At 41.0% G+C, this 15,508-nt stretch overlaps 2 protein-coding genes across 8 annotated transcripts in view; both read left to right on the top strand.

Moving 5' to 3' along the window:
* Window positions 1-8,290, top strand: part of POU2F1 (POU class 2 homeobox 1) — a 111,412-nt gene extending 103,122 nt beyond the window's left edge. For all 7 annotated transcript variants that reach the window (XM_071814068.1, XM_065842680.2, XM_065842670.2 and 4 more), the window contains 5 exons: window positions 598-777; window positions 3,397-3,502; window positions 3,928-4,267; window positions 5,110-5,198; window positions 6,364-8,290. In XM_071814068.1, coding sequence (XP_071670169.1) covers window positions 598-777; window positions 3,397-3,502; window positions 3,928-4,267; window positions 5,110-5,198; window positions 6,364-6,674 — 1,026 coding nt within the window. In that variant the 3' untranslated portion in view covers window positions 6,675-8,290. The remainder of the gene's footprint in view (window positions 1-597; window positions 778-3,396; window positions 3,503-3,927; window positions 4,268-5,109; window positions 5,199-6,363) is intronic.
* The window catches only part of COX17 (cytochrome c oxidase copper chaperone COX17), a 177,028-nt gene extending 165,866 nt beyond the window's left edge, over window positions 1-11,162 (top strand). Inside the window, exon 3 of the mRNA XM_071814094.1 lies at window positions 11,153-11,162. The gene's annotated coding sequence lies outside the window, so the exon portion shown is untranslated. The remainder of the gene's footprint in view (window positions 1-11,152) is intronic.
* The last annotated feature ends 4,346 nt before the right edge of the window (window positions 11,163-15,508 follow it).

Raw genomic sequence — 15,508 nt, 5'->3', positions numbered from 1 at the left:
ATGACACTGAGCCATAGATCTGAGCTTGGTAATGCTGTACATCAAAAAGAAGAAAGAGATTACACTTTCTGAGAATGGATAAATGAGGTGATAGTCTAAACATGATGTGAAGTTCATAGCTGGCATTATGTTAACTCTTGTTAGGCACTTTGAGCAGCTGTATGAGCAGATAGCTGCTGTAAGTAGCCTATTCAATCTGTCTTTCACTATGGCTTTAGACAACTTGGAGTTTATTTCACTACTGCTATAGTTAATTTCTCCTATACCTTTTTGAGAGATACTGAAAGAAAAATTGCCTATTGAGGTCTAAAATTCCTTGAAGCATTAACTCACAGTCAGATCCCTTGTCTTGAAGCATGTGAGCTTACTCTTTGTTACCCATCTCGGAGGAACACAGCTTATTATTTGTAAAAATGTTCCCCAAACCAGGAAAACGGAGGGCAGAAGTACCTATTATAGTCTGTCTCTGTTGTATCACTGACCAGATTCTGGATATAAATGTCCCATCCAGATTTCTGCCTAGTGAAGAAGCAGCTGTAATGTAAAACTTCAGAAGGTAATTTCACAGCTTTTTCAAGTACTGTTTCCTTTTCTCAGAACCAAAAGCCTACCTCGGATGAGATCACCATGATAGCTGACCAGCTGAACATGGAGAAGGAGGTGATCCGCGTTTGGTTCTGTAACCGGCGCCAGAAGGAGAAAAGGATCAACCCACCCAGCAGTGGTGGAACCAGCAGCTCGCCCATCAAAGCAATTTTCCCTTGCCCAACCTCACTGGTAAAAATCAAGAAACTGTGTTGACAAAGATCGTTGGAAGAGACAGTTCTACTGTGCTCACTGTAGAAGTTGCATATGCTGCACCACCTTTGCCCAGCAGACTTGTTCTCACAAAGTTATATTCTACTAGCATTTTAAATATCAGTATCCTACTTGCATACTATATAAGTGAGATAATACTTACAAACCGGGCAGTAGTTGAGCCTTCAGTTTGGGTGTTTTATTTAGTCAGTTCATGAGTAAATATTCTAACTGGCCAATTTGCAGTTGGGGTTATTGCTTTGAAAATATTCCAGATAGTGACTCCAGTTTGTATCTGGACTTTCTGTCTTGCCCAAACTTCTTTTGTAAAATACAAAAATGCTTAACATCTCTACCCCTTCCCTCTTACTTTGTTTTAATAAGTAAATGAGCAGCAGTATCATTTGGAGACTTAAGTCACACAAATCCAATGATACTGTTATTGTCACTTTTACTCAGGAATGATTTATATTTAAAAAAGACATGGAACAGAGGAACAATTTAGCTAATACTCATGTAATAATTTCCCACACTTGTATTTGCCTCAGGTAAACACAAACTTCATGAAAGTAAGAGTAACAAAACACATGCATCAAGGTTCCTTCAGCTCCTTTGCTACCAATGTCCATGGAGGTCTGTTTACATAAATAGAAACAGTAGCTATTAGATTTCATAGTAGCTATGCTAATAGGAATATGGTGGAATTTATGTAGCCTGTAGCTGTCATTTTGTAGTACTGATTCCACCCTCATCACTGTAGTAGCTAATATCTTCCAGTACTTCATTAAATCATTAATTTTGATGACATGTCATTCTTTCCCGTCATCCTTGTCTCAGGATGTGTGCATGCAACCTTTTGTTTCAAGGGAAGGGATGTGTTAAATGTTCTTAGTCTTCCCTCCTCTCCCCCCAACTGGAAAGCAAAGTTGCACACCTTGCTACCAAAGCAGAACATGGTGAGATTTATGATAGTGTGTTCTAGTAACTGTGCAAGTTTACTCAGACTGCAGCTGAAGAAAGCTTTCCTACATAAGTTTCCCTTTTATTAAAAACTATCACTATATTTTAAAAATTGAGGTGCTAACCACAGTCTCCATTTTTTCAGTGATGTTTCACTAAGCATTTTGAATCATTGTAAGCTTCTTTCAAGACTGTGCTGCCACTCAAATAGATGTTCCAGTCCTGCTACCCCCAGCCTTCACTGGCTTTGTGCTTCATTGATTCCTTGTGTCAGCTCTGGAGATTGTGTCCATAGGATGATTTGGCTTAGTTTACTAGTTTGTCTGAAATTAACCACGTGAAGAACAATTATGAATTTTCAGTAGGGCTAGATAACCAGTCTCACTTGTAGCCTGGCTGTACAAGTGCTAGGGCTCTGAAGCAGGATGGGAGGGGGATGCTCCTTTCGATGGCAGCCTACTTTTGCATGGGCTGAAGTCAGTCCTTGTAACCACAGCGTTAGCTGTATTAATTCTAGGCCATTCACTGCCCTGAAATATGGATTGTGACCTTGGCCTTACCCATTCAGTGGACAGGTGACAGATACAATGTCTGGGCTGCATTAGTGGGAAGTGTGCTATCTAGCTCTTCTGTATTTCATACACTATTTGAGATGGGCAGAAAGCTTTTAGATCTGTCCCAGTTGCCCTGGTCTTTTTTAAAATACATGAAGCTTTTGACTTCCTGTAAGAGGATATGCAGCATGAGAGAGATTTCTCTGATAATAAACTTAAGGTAAGAAAGGGGAAAGGAAGAAGGTTTCAGCCTATATCCTTGGCTGTGTTCTCTTGGGCAATTCTAAAGAATTCCTTTCTCTCATTGATGTATAACAGCCTCCAAATGTTACTGTTGGACACCATTTCTTGTCCACAGAAAGTCCTTTCTCTCCTTATATTTCATTTTTCCTCATAAGCTAGCTCCTCCAGCTTTAAATCTTTGGTGTTTTTTATCTGTAATGTCTTCAGTTTATTGTAGCTTTCTTGTAATAAACTGTTGACAAGTAAAATTAGCTAATGTCATTTGAATGTTTTAAAATTCAGAGATTCTTCCTCTGGCACAAGGAAATTTATCAAAGTAGAACTTGTAGGTTGGATGAGTAGAAGTGAAATTCTATTCTGTTTATCCATGTAAACACGCTACCCTAAATACCTCTGGCAATGCTGGGGCATTTTAATAATTTTATCAGAGAAAAAGATTTGGAGCTGAAGAGATTTTTAAACAAGAAAAACACTCATGCAGAAATAATATATTTGTAACTATTTCTGTTAGAGTGACTGTTAAAACAAGGTGCTGTCTTTGGGGGGAGACAGAGAGGGAGGGCTAACTTGTAGTCCTGAGACAGCATAGATGTAATGGATATATCTCCCTTCAAATACTGAATGATTAAGAATAAAGATATTGCTGGTAACTAGAGAAGGTACTTTTGTTGGTGTACCGAATGCTAAAGTAGTGGAATTGCAAGACAGTTAGTTTACATGCAGTGTTTTTCCTGGTAACTTCCTCAGCTGAGGATGGGAAGAAAGAAATCCAAGTCTAGTAGCTATTAAGAACTCCTTGTGTCCTAACAGTTGAACAGCTGTATTCTCTTTTGACCTCCAGGTGGCAACCACGCCAAGCCTTGTGACTAGCAGTGCAGCTACAACCCTGACTGTCAATCCTGTGCTCCCTCTGACCAGTCCTGCTGTAACTAGTCTGCCAGTCACAGGTAAGGGCTGATTTCCCTTGCCCCCACATTAACTTCTACTGTTTTCCCCTTTTAAACTCAGTCATTCAATATTGGTCACACTGCTATCCTGGGGAATTCTTGCCATTGTTCCTCGTTACTCTGATATGAAACTTCAGTCTTTTTGACCATTCAGTTGACTTTTCTGGGGATAAAATCACAGGTGATGCTGAAATGAAATATCCTATATTCCATTGCTAGCTTCTAGAGCTCCTCAGCCTCTTGTTGGGAATTATCATTTCACTGTAGTCTGAACTTCTCATTTGGACACTTAGTGCTTCTTGGTCCTACAGAAATGTGTATTTGTCTCCCTTTCAGTTGGATGTGCAGTTCAGTTCAGGTGGGTCATGGTTTCTGTTCATTCATATCTGTGTTTTGTACTAATCTAACCAGAATCAATCTTCTAGGCACAACAGAAACCACCTCTAACAACACGGCAACAGTGATTTCAACAGCACCTCCAGCTTCTTCAGCAGTGACATCACCCTCCCTGAGTCCTTCCCCTTCTGCCTCAACTTCAGAGGCATCCAGTGCCAGTGAGACCAGCACAACACAGACAACCTCTGCTCCCTTGTCCTCCCCAATTGGGACCAGCCAGGTGATGGTAACGGCATCAGGGTTGCAAACGGCAGCAGCAGCCGCATTACAAGGAGCTGCACAACTGCCTGCAAATGCAAGTCTTGCTGCCATGGCTGCTGCAGCAGGACTAAACCCAGGCTTGATGGCATCCTCGCAGTTTGCAGCTGGGTAAGGATGGATTTTGTACACCCTTTTAGGTGAGGTGACAGAAGAGGGAAGGAGAATTCTTGGGATAAATTGTGTGGGCTTTTATGTATCACTATTTTCTGGTAGCTCACTTTGTGATTCTTATGTCATGTTAGATCTTAAAGGTTTACTTATAGATGGTGATTGGCTGTTTTCATCAACGTACAGAAATTTTTTCATTTAACAGATGAAAAAACTGTGTTGAAACAATGTTGTGATTTCATGTCATCCATCCCACTGCTGAGCTTGACTTAAGATCTGCGACTTACCCATGAATTATAGAATCTGTTCTAGTAATTGTAAAATTGAGAGCTAGCCTAGGCACACTTCACATCTCTGTATTCATTTCTCCATCATGAGCAAGAAACTGTAAAAGATGGATGATGATGTACTGTTGAAATTTTAGTTTTGAAAATGTTGCTCTGAGAGATGATTCTTTGTTGCTTCAGTTCTTCATTTATATCTTTCTTATCTGAATTGGGGAGATAATGATATCTCTCTAATGAGCGATGGTTTCCTCAAAATACATTACAAGAATATTTTACAGCAACAGTCAATACAAGTCATGTAGTTACAGTGCCTGTACTTCAGGCATGTTACTAACCACACAGCTGAATGGCAATGTCTACTAAGAGCATCATGAAGGAAAAATGGAAATAAACTGAAATTAACCCTTAATTGGTGATCTTTTCCCCTTCTTCACATCCTCTTTTTTTTTTTTTTTTTTTTTTAATATGATGGTATACTTCTGAACAGTGGCAACCTTTTCTTAAAAGTAACACTCCTTCCTTTTTTTTCTTCTTCCACAATCTTGCTTCCTGTAGAGGTGCCTTACTCAGTCTCAATCCAGGGACATTAGGTGGTGCTCTCAGCCCAGCCCTGATGAGCAACAGTACACTGGCAACTATTCAAGGTCAGTAGTGTTCCTTTTAATGCATTTCTGTCATACAGCTTGAGCTTACATGCTTTGATTTTGTGTACCAAAAAAGCACACTGACTCCTCAACGCTGGCCATAAGTGTTACGAGAGTAAAGGTTTTACAAAATTTAATGCAAAAATACATTTATTGTATCACAGAGTTTAAAGCACGTACAGCTGCAGAAAGGAGATTAAAACTGGGATCTGATAGAGATTTACAGGAGGCATCTAAGATCTCAAGTGTGATCTGGAATTTATTTTGTTATCCTGCCCTCTTGGCATATATTTCCAGCAGATTAGAGATTTGATTTTCATAGCTCTTCTAGCATAAGCTTGAGCAGAGTTGTGCTGTTTTGAGGTCTGTAGGAGGATAGTTCCAAAACAAGACTTGATCATGAATTCTCATATTCATGTGTATTTTAAAAAACTGCACAACAGTCTACCTCCTAAAGTCCTTATGTAGAACTTTAAATACATAAATCCTTATTCAGAGGAGTGAGGATTTATTTTGGAAGTGCCATGTAGCCACAAGTTTCCACTGACTTTAGCAAGAGTTGTTCTCTGTTCATAGTTTGTTATCTGTAAAAATAAAATAATGCAAGTGCCTAAAGAGCTAGCTAACCTATGTATTCAAGTACACTCTAAACTAGCTTAACAAATCTTGTTTCCAGGGTACAGGAAAGAACCATTTCATCAAGTGTCACAAATAAATTTAAGAGATTTAACGCAGACTGAACCCTCTAGACCGGTGACAGTAAGTTGTAGCAGTGGTAATATGTCATCGTTTAAAGTGTTATATTCAAGGTTAAATGAGCTTCTTCATCTTGTGATAGCTATCATTTCATGTGAACACTTGTCTCAATGCTCTCCAGTACAGATTTTCTGTGGCAGGAGGCATAGACCAGTTAAAGATCTGAAAAGACGCAGTGGAATTAGTTTAGGAGCAGACAGCAGAGGCATTTTAGTATCTGCAAGGTCTTGTCCACTATTCATAAGGAGATGTGTTTTTTTAAAACAACTTATGAGAAGACTGTTGTTAGTGGTGTAGGGAGCACGCATATCAGAGAAAGGGAAGTGTAAAGAGTTGCTTTTAGGCACATTTTGCATTATTGATTATTGCTAATGTTCTCTCCTCCCTACTCAATTTTCCCATTTTTTAGCTCTTGCATCTGGTGGCTCTCTTCCAATAACATCACTGGATGCAACTGGAAACTTGGTGTTTGCCAATGCTGGAGGTACTCCTAACATCGTAACTGCCCCTCTGTTCCTGAACCCTCAGAACCTTTCTCTGCTCACCAGCAACCCGGTTAGCTTGGTCTCTGCAGCTGCAGCCTCCGCAGGGGCCTCTGGACCAGTCGCCAGCCTTCACGCCACCTCCACCTCAGCCGAGTCCATCCAGAACTCTCTCCTCACGGTGGCCTCTGCGAGCGGGGCCACGTCCACCACCACTACTGCCTCCAAGGCACAGTGAGCTGGGCCGAGCTGTGCTGCCAGCAGCCTGTTTCACTGTGCGGTGGGATTGGCTGCCAGCGGGGTTTATGAACTGAAAATGTGATGGGCATCCTCTCACCGTGTTGCTGGGGACAAGGGAGAGAAGGAAAAATAGAAAAAAACAAAAGCGAAACAGGAAGGATTTAAAGCTGGGACAGACATTTGCCTAATTTTATAATAAACACTGTCTTTTCAGGATCGCTTCATGGATCGGAGAACTTTCTAACCAAAAATGTAAAAAAAAAAAAAAAAAAAAAAACCAAAACAAACAAACAAAAAAACTCAAAAAAAGTGAAAGGACTACTTATCATTTCCAGCAGTCACAATGACAAGTTAAGGTGGGTTATCAGTTCAAACATAGGAAGGGGATTTCTTCTTTCTTTTTGGTCAAAATATCTTTCTTTTTTAATTATCATTTTATAGGTCTGTTGTACAGGCCATTATGTCATACAAGGTGTTTATAATCGTATCAATCATGTTGGGGGTTCCTTTCTTAACTGGTACAATTTAGGCAGGCCTGTATTACTGGTGTATCTCTATTATTATTATTATGATTATTATTATTATTATTTTTATATATATAGTTTGGACGCGTTTGTCTTTTGCTCCTGGATTATTTTCAGCGAGCTTCCACACCACAGGGGGAGGGTGGGAGGGTGGAGAGGAAGAATGGAGCACAAATAGACTTTCTGTCCTAATCTTCTGAGAACGTTCTGAACAGTTTCCTCATCCTTGAATTTGTCTAATGGTTACTTGCAGGGGTCAGAAGAATTTATGTTCATCATTTGTGTGGGAAGCTCAGTGTAGCAGTAGAGATCATTGTGTGCAAACTTTCAGGCTGGTCTATGCTCTATAAGCAGAGGTAGGAATTCGTTCCAAACTGCAGTTATCCTTCTCTCAATTGTTTAGACAAAATGGCCAAATTCTGCTCTTAGCTTCATGTGTGTGGTTCCTTTTTACTTCAGAGAGTGGGATTTGACCTCCTGAGTCCAGATTGTGTGACATACCAATGGTTCTTCTGTTCTGTTAAATGGATTTTGCTAAGACCATACACATATGTTTTTAAAATGTCAAAGTTACACAAGCTAATTGGCAGTATGTAAAGCAGCATTTACAGTCCTGTATTCCCACCAGGCGAATTGGTACAGGGTTTCAAAAGGCCAAATTATCCCTATTCATAGCAATATTGCTTTTTCATTAATTTTGATGCTTCCAACATTGTATTTAGAAAAACTTTCTAGTAAAAAGTGCTTCTGGTGGCAAAACACAGAAGCCCACAGTTAGGAGAGCAGAAGTTACCATCATTTATGCCAACGCAATAGAGCTGACTCTGGGGTTTTGCACATAGCTGGGTGATCTCTTGTAGTCTCTGAGCTGTGATGCTGCTAGATATCTAAAAACGGCAATAAGCATCTCTGACCAGAGCGCCAGGGCTTGCCTGCCACCGTAACCATCTTTTCAAGGTTGAGACTGATCCATGTGGCAAAGGATATTTACATGGATGAGGAAGAGTAATGAACTGTACAGAAGTTAGATCTGTATATTCTTCAATATACAGTGTAGTATCTGAACCAAAAAAAAAAAAAAAAATTTTAAGAAGAGAAGACTGGATCACTGCAATGCAGTTCACTTTGAACTTTCCATTCTTGATGGATTTAAAGGTTTCTGCCATGTGTATAAAACTAAATTACTTTTAGCTAGTGAGGGTATTAGAAGAGTCCCTTTCCCCCACCCACTTTTGTCACTGGAGTGTCCCAAAATGATGAGCTGATGCAGCTATGTTCATTTTGTTGATGATTCAGGGGGATCCTGGAGCTTCTCATCCAAGATCCAGAAGGCAGCAACTTTAAACCCTACATGTGCTTTGGTTTGTGACCCGAGCATGTGGGATTTGTGTTTGCACTCAAGTGGCAGAACCCCTTATCTCTCCCCCCACCGTCATGGTTTTACTCTGTTCATCTCTAACTCTCCACCTTCCTGTTTTACTGAATATTTAAACCAGTTATCCCTAAAACTTCGAAACTAGTGAACTGCAAGCAGGGAAACTAACAAATGTCCGTCCACCGTTTCTGATGTGTTTTTGATTTTTTTATGTTTTATTTTTTTTAAACTAAGCTTGAACCAAAGTCAATTTCTAGCAAGCTGCTGTACTAATGGACTAGTTTGTATAAGTGCAGTTCAGATGCAGAGAGGCGATAGATGCTACTGACAATTTCTTTTTCATTTGTCTTTTGTTTTTATTAATTTTATATAAAAGTTGCTGCTTGTTTTTAATCTTTTTTTTTTTTTTTTTGGTTGGTAATTTGTATTATCCTTGGGGCAGACTCTTAACTTGATTTTAATTTGTTTTCTTTTATTTTATGTGTAAATAGAATGGCAATGTCAGGGGGTTGTTAATCCAACAGGTCCCACCCTCATCCCACCAGTATGGATAAATCTAAGTATTTTTGATGTGTCTATGTGACTTCAGGCTGTGCAGGAGACTTTTAGGGCTATGAATAATACTGCAGAAGTGGAAATGACCCACAGTGATAGCTTCAGAGCAGTAAAAGGTATAGCTGGGTAAGCTTCGGGGTGGTAGGGAAGAGGAGATGCAGGTACCCACTATGCTGGTCTGGAGGCCATAGCACAGACCACAGTTTCTACCAAAGGAATGCGAGTCCCTGGGGCTTGTGTTCAGTGGAGTAAGAGGATGGATGCAGCTATAGTGTTCATTCCTAACTAAGTTCCTGCTTAATTTTACGCCTGTGCAAAAATACAAATTATCAGGAAGCTTTTTTTTGTTGAAGTGAGGATACAACCGGTCTTTTCTCCGTTGTATCCTCTATTCCCTAAAGGTTTTGTGGCGGAGTCGGGGGACATGGTCCTTGCATATATCTAGGAAACACAAAGAAAGGTGGGCCTTAAATCAGCAGAAAATCCTCTCTCCACAGTTAAAAGAGACTGTGCCATTAGCTGTCTGGATGAGTTGTCATGTCCCATTCTTGCTGGTTTGTGGTTGGGAGAGGGTCTTGTTGAGTACATATCTGGAACACTAATGCAGCTTGGATGGTTTATTTATTATAAAAAAAAATCTGCTTTTTTTTCCTGACTACCTTTGCATTGGTCACATGGCTTTGGTGTGAGCACCTTATACCCTTTTACCCTCCTCCTCTGTATCCCGTCACCCTCTCTGGGGCCCAGATTCCAGGGAATTTCTTAGCAAGTCTTTTTCTGAGAGAAACTGGAAGCTCAGAGTAGCCATATAACCAGAAAGGGCTTGGTTTTCTTGCTGGAGCTGACGTAATACCTGAACAGCATGTATCCCACCATGGTGTCCACTACCAGCATGCTCTGATTTATTGTCCTAAAACATCCCGGTGACTGACTGTCACTCCTGGAGCCTGTTTTTCATCCCTGGCAGTGTTTGTCTCGTGGATGCTGGCTTAGTGTTTAGGTGAAAGACAGAAATCAGGTTGGCAATGATTGTGCATCTGCCTAGTTAGAGCACCTACACTCCTTCAGAGCATGAAAGGGATATGAGATCATATACTAGAATTTAGCACAAGTTCATTTTTAAAATCATAATCATGCTTGCAGCAGAAATTGATGTATCTGAAAAGAGACAATAACAATTGTATACAGACCTAGTAAATACCATGATCTGACTTGATGGGTATTGGAAATGGAGAATGGAGAAATGCATCATCGCAAGCTTGCTGACAGACCCAGGACATTTATTTAGCAAACAAGTTTGCCGTTTTCCTCCAGTGATGCAAAGTTACATTCTGATTCCAGTATCAGTGGGTTCATATGTTGAAGGGAGATGATTTTCTGTTCTGTGCTCGCAGTCTTTAATCCTTACTGTACTTTTTAAGGGAAGATTTTCTGTGCAAATGCTCATTTCTAGACAGCCTTTTAGCTGTGTGCTGGCACATTTGCTCCTATATTGATTAGTGAGCCAGGAATTTCATAGCGTGTTAGAAAAGGATAATAGCATCTCTTTTTCAGAGCTCCATGTCTCTGTATTTAAAGATGTGTGGGTTGCTTTTCGTAGTTGCAAGCATGCCAAAGGACATATGTAGGAAAAGAGAAGGTGAAAAGCTCTCACTGCAGCCAAAGACAGTGAACTCAAAAAGCAAGAGATTTATGGAGACGCAAATACAGATATGCCCTGGAGGTCAAGAACCATTTAGGAAATGGTTTCAGGTTGAGATGTTGCAGGCTGGTGATGAAATTTTTTCTGATACTAAAAGAATGTATTCCAGTTTGGCTTTAGCACAGTTGATCTCCTCAGAACATACTCTCCACAGACACTGTAGAATGATTCATGAACAGCTCACAGAAAGTGCAAATAGATACAGCTGCTTACAAGAGTCACATCAGTCTATTTAAATCTCCTTAAGAGGATTTATTTTGTTTCTGAGTTACTGTGCAGCATGTGTTAGTCTAAGTACATTTTTATCATGTTGCTCTGAGATGATGTCTATGTGCATGCACTCAGAAGATTGCTGGTAAGGTACCATGCTTGTTACATGCACAAGTACCAGATTTTTAAGATCTTCTCCTTTTCTTTTTTACCCTGTAAGTCTCATGTGACTTCACTTATCTTTTTTTTTTTTTTTATTCTTTGAGTGACTAGTGATGACACATCATTGCTCTGCTACTTCTGAAGATCCTCTGCTTCAATAAATAGTTGTTGAAACACAAGTTAAATTGATTTGAAAAAACCACTTCACGATGAATGGGAAATTTGTGCTTGGCTGAACCAGCAAGGAGAACGTAGAATCTTAGAATGCTTTGGGCTGGAAGGAGCCCTTGGAGGTCATCTGGTCCAACCCCCTGCAATGAGCAGGGACATCTTCAACTAGATCAGGTTGCTCAGAGCCCCGTCCAGCCTGGCCTTAAATGTCTTCAGGGATGGGGCATCTACCACCTCTCTGGGCAACCTCTGCCAGTGTTTCAGCACTCTGTGTAAAAAATTTCTCCATAGAACATGCTTGAAAGTTGGATGGGTCTTCATGTGGGGATGTGTTATTTCTCTTGCTCAGTAATTCTTTTTTGAGTGCTAGTGAGGTTATCTTTTCAGACAAAACTAAAATTCCATAACATGAAAAGGAAGACACATTTTCTGGTGGCTTGAATTAGAGACCTTTTAGGACATGGAAGCTTCAAGTTTGAATCTTACCTTTAAATGAACAGGCTGACTTTCAGTGGCAATAGTATTGCTCTTGATGTATTTGGAGTTACGGCTTGTGATTTTTGCACCTTTTAGGTTAATCAGGAGGATGCTAACACTGAGTAAAGAAGCTATCTGCTGATCTTAACACACAAGATAAAAATGTTCTGTCATAGTATGGTATCTTTTCATTTGAGCAAGAGCAATCCACTGCCTCTACTTTTAGCCCTTGTTTTAATTTTACATACTTTACAGTCATCATTTAAATGAAGACAGAATTTTTATACTTCCGATCTTTTGGTATCTTGCCAAAATATTTTAGGTTGTTTGTTGTTTTTTGTTTTTTTTTTTTTCTTTTAATAACCAGTTTTGCTCAGGGAGTAGTTGAGAGAATAGCTGTTACCAAAACATGTTAGAGAAAATTCTCCATGTACATCCATGCCAGTGATTGTGTGATAGAAAATGTTAGAAAATGGCGGGGTTTTTTTACAAAAAAAACCACCAAACCTCTCTTGGAACTATAACCTAATGTTTTGGTTCATTCTAGTGTTTAAATGTCCCCTCTGTAAGCCTTGCAGTATACTTTGGCTTAGCACACATTTCTGCAGTTGAGTTACGGAAGGAGGCAGCAGTGTTAATTCCTTCCCTCTGTGCACATTCCTGCAGAGCAACACTTTAGAACAGAAATTTCCTTTTTCTTTGTTACAAATAGGAGCAGAACACCTGTTGGAGCTGGAACCACACCACAGATACTAAACTAAAACAACATCTAATTTACCTTAAATAGCAATTGATATTTTCTTAGATAAAAATTTGCTTTACAAAAATCATCTTAGACAGGTAGCTTCTCATGGTCATTAGAGTGTTTTGGGACAGACAAAATTAATGCATCTGGTCCAAACTTTAAGTTATAGCTGGTTTTAAACCATAAGTTTAAAATGAGATCTATTTATTGCCAGGATAACTTTATTCAGAATCACTGTTCCCTCTTCCTGTTCTGCCTGAAATGGTTCAGTGATGTGTATCCACAGGGCCTGTGTGTACCTGTAGGACATACACCTACACTGTTGCCTAGGGTGGAGACTTACCAAAGGAGTACGCCAGTCCCCTGCCCCCCACTGGGTTTATGGTTGTCAGTCCTCACACAGCCAACTCAAATTCCTTGATATTTTTGCATACCTCTTACTTCTCCCTCCTCTTCAAAATACTATAGCAATATAGAATCCGAGATGCGTACCTTGCAGAGGTTCTACCCTTTTCAGTCATTGAATCTCACTGCCGTTGGTTGCTGCTTGTTTTTCTCTTCTTTCCAGCGGGAAGACTTTATACTAAAATACTTTAAAAATTTTTGACAGAGGCAGCTTTGTCATAGATTACTGACTCACTGTTTGCAATTTTTTAAAATGCTCACATCTTTGGCTCTGTGATCTGAATGGTACCCGGTTCCCTGTATGTCAGCACGGGTGGTTTCAGTGCTTTTGGAAGGATGAAAAGAAGCTATTCCTGTACTTGCGTATCTTCACAGACAAGCACACAGAGGAATGCATGAAAAAGAACTTGATATTTTTTCAACTTATCTGTCTTCATTGGATCTGACTCCCACTTCTCCCAGGACACTCGTAGTGGGCACATGCTCTGAGCCTTTACCCCCATGGGACCCTGTTATAGAAGGGTGTTAGGAAGATTGCACTGAAATTACAAATAGTTTACCTGTAGGAGAAAAGACACCTTTTAGTTGAGCAGACAGATAAGGTCAGCATGTAGAATGTATCAGGTACTACTTTTCTGACCAAATTCCAAGCACTGAAGCAACTGCCAGGCTTTGTCTTGGGGCTGCTTTCAGCTCCATCTGCGATACCCTGCTAAGAACTGTCCATAACTGGAATAATCTGGGCCCCCTTCTTCCTCCCCTCTCCCTCCTCGTTCCTTCCCGTTTCCCTCAGCAAAAGGTAGCACCATATGGCTCTGAGAACAATACTTGTGGGTAGCAGCTGGCTTCTGGCACCTTCATAAAATACCTCAGCATAGCTTAGCATTGTCGCAGAACTGGTTTTAAACTGAAAAAATCAGAAGAGAAAAGCAAACTTTATAAATAGTGGAGATAATTCTAGCTGTAGAGTTTAGTTGAACTGATGTTTATTATGATTGATAAACATGATTATGCTGTATGTATTTGAGATCTTGTTTATAGGTTACAACTTTATAGGGTTGGGTGGGGGTGGGTGGATGTTGGGGGCAGAGAAGGGGGTTGACTGTGTTAGAAGGAAAATGTTTGCTCATGAATTTTTTTCCTTGTATCTGTCTTGCCAAAGGAAACATTTTGTCGCTCCTGGGTTTGGGATTGTTGTTTGGTTGGTTTATCTGTGGTCTAATCTGCAGCACAGCACGTGGTGGCATGCAGGTTACTGATCGGGGTTGCTGTTCAGGGTCCTTTCGAGTGTGCGCACACTCCCCTCCCTCTTGGCCTTTCCTTGCCCTTTGCTGGGATCTAAAGATGAGGCAACGCGTACCCGGGAGGCTCAAGGGAAAGAAGGTGGCTGTACTGGGTTGACATCAGCCTGGGTGATGTAAATCCATGTCAGTTAGTTGAGTTGCACCCAAGCTGAACTGAGTCCGTTGTGTTTGACTTCAGGGAGGGAGAAGAATGGTTGTCGCATCTTAATCTATCTGGGAGAGCAAAAGTGAAACAGGTTCTTTTATCCCCCTTGTCTTGTTACTGAATGTAGGGCTTGTAGTGCTTGATGATAGGTGGAAAACTTTTTAAACACTTCCTTTTCTAATAGCAATGCTAATCCTGTCTAGACCAAAAACTATGAAAGAAAAAAACCAAACTGAGAAGTGAAAGCTAACCTACTCCTAACACCTGGCTGGTCTGCCTGAAAGGGTCGACGTACTGTGAGACAGTCGTGGGAGAGGAGCTTTGAGGGGTTGTTGGTGAGGGAGCGGGTTGTCCTCCTGGCATATGCCTCGGTGTCACAGTGGGAGGAGTAGCAGAAGAACGAGTGGTTCTTGCCTTGGGAGAGTGTTGCAGCCCCCTCCGTCTGGACCCCAAGGCTCCCTTCTCATTTCCCATCAAGGCCGATGGAGGAGGGCAGGGGCATGTGTGGGTGCGTGTGCAAGGGTGTGTGTGCGCACACGCGTGCGCCTGGCTGTGTGTGGTGGTGGGGAGAGGGGGCTTTCTAAAGGAGCTCGACTCCACTGGGGCGGGAGAATTCCCAGTGGCCTCATAGGGAACCAAAGGCACTGATAATTTGTCAGCTCTGCTGTTCTCAGAGTGGGTAAGAGAAGAGCTGCATGGGGTTTTGTTGAGCTTTGGGTCAGTGTCCCTTCTGTAAGGACCTCGTCTCTCGTGGGTACTCCCACCTTTTCTGCATAGAGTTGCCTTCGCTCTGTGAAGACAAACGGCGTGTGGGGCTTGCCCAGTGCTGCAGGTCTGAGGCTGATGTTGGGATACAGTCAGGGAAAAACTGTTTCTTTCCTTCGAATGTGGAAGCAGTGTAGTCCAAGGTCAGAGTCTGTTCAACAGCTTTTGCTTATGGTCCTTCTCTTTTGGGGGGGACCTTGAAGCCTCCCTTCTTTGCTCCCCAAATGAGCCTTGTACATGTTCATGTATCGTGCTATTGGGCTGAGTTGTTTTATCGGTGAACTTGGTGAGC

This window comes from Patagioenas fasciata, chromosome 1, assembly GCF_037038585.1.
Source record: "Patagioenas fasciata isolate bPatFas1 chromosome 1, bPatFas1.hap1, whole genome shotgun sequence".
Classification (NCBI taxonomy): domain Eukaryota; kingdom Metazoa; phylum Chordata; class Aves; order Columbiformes; family Columbidae; genus Patagioenas; species Patagioenas fasciata.
Note: the sequence above shows the minus strand (reverse complement) of the source record. Positions and strands in the feature narration are given on the sequence as shown.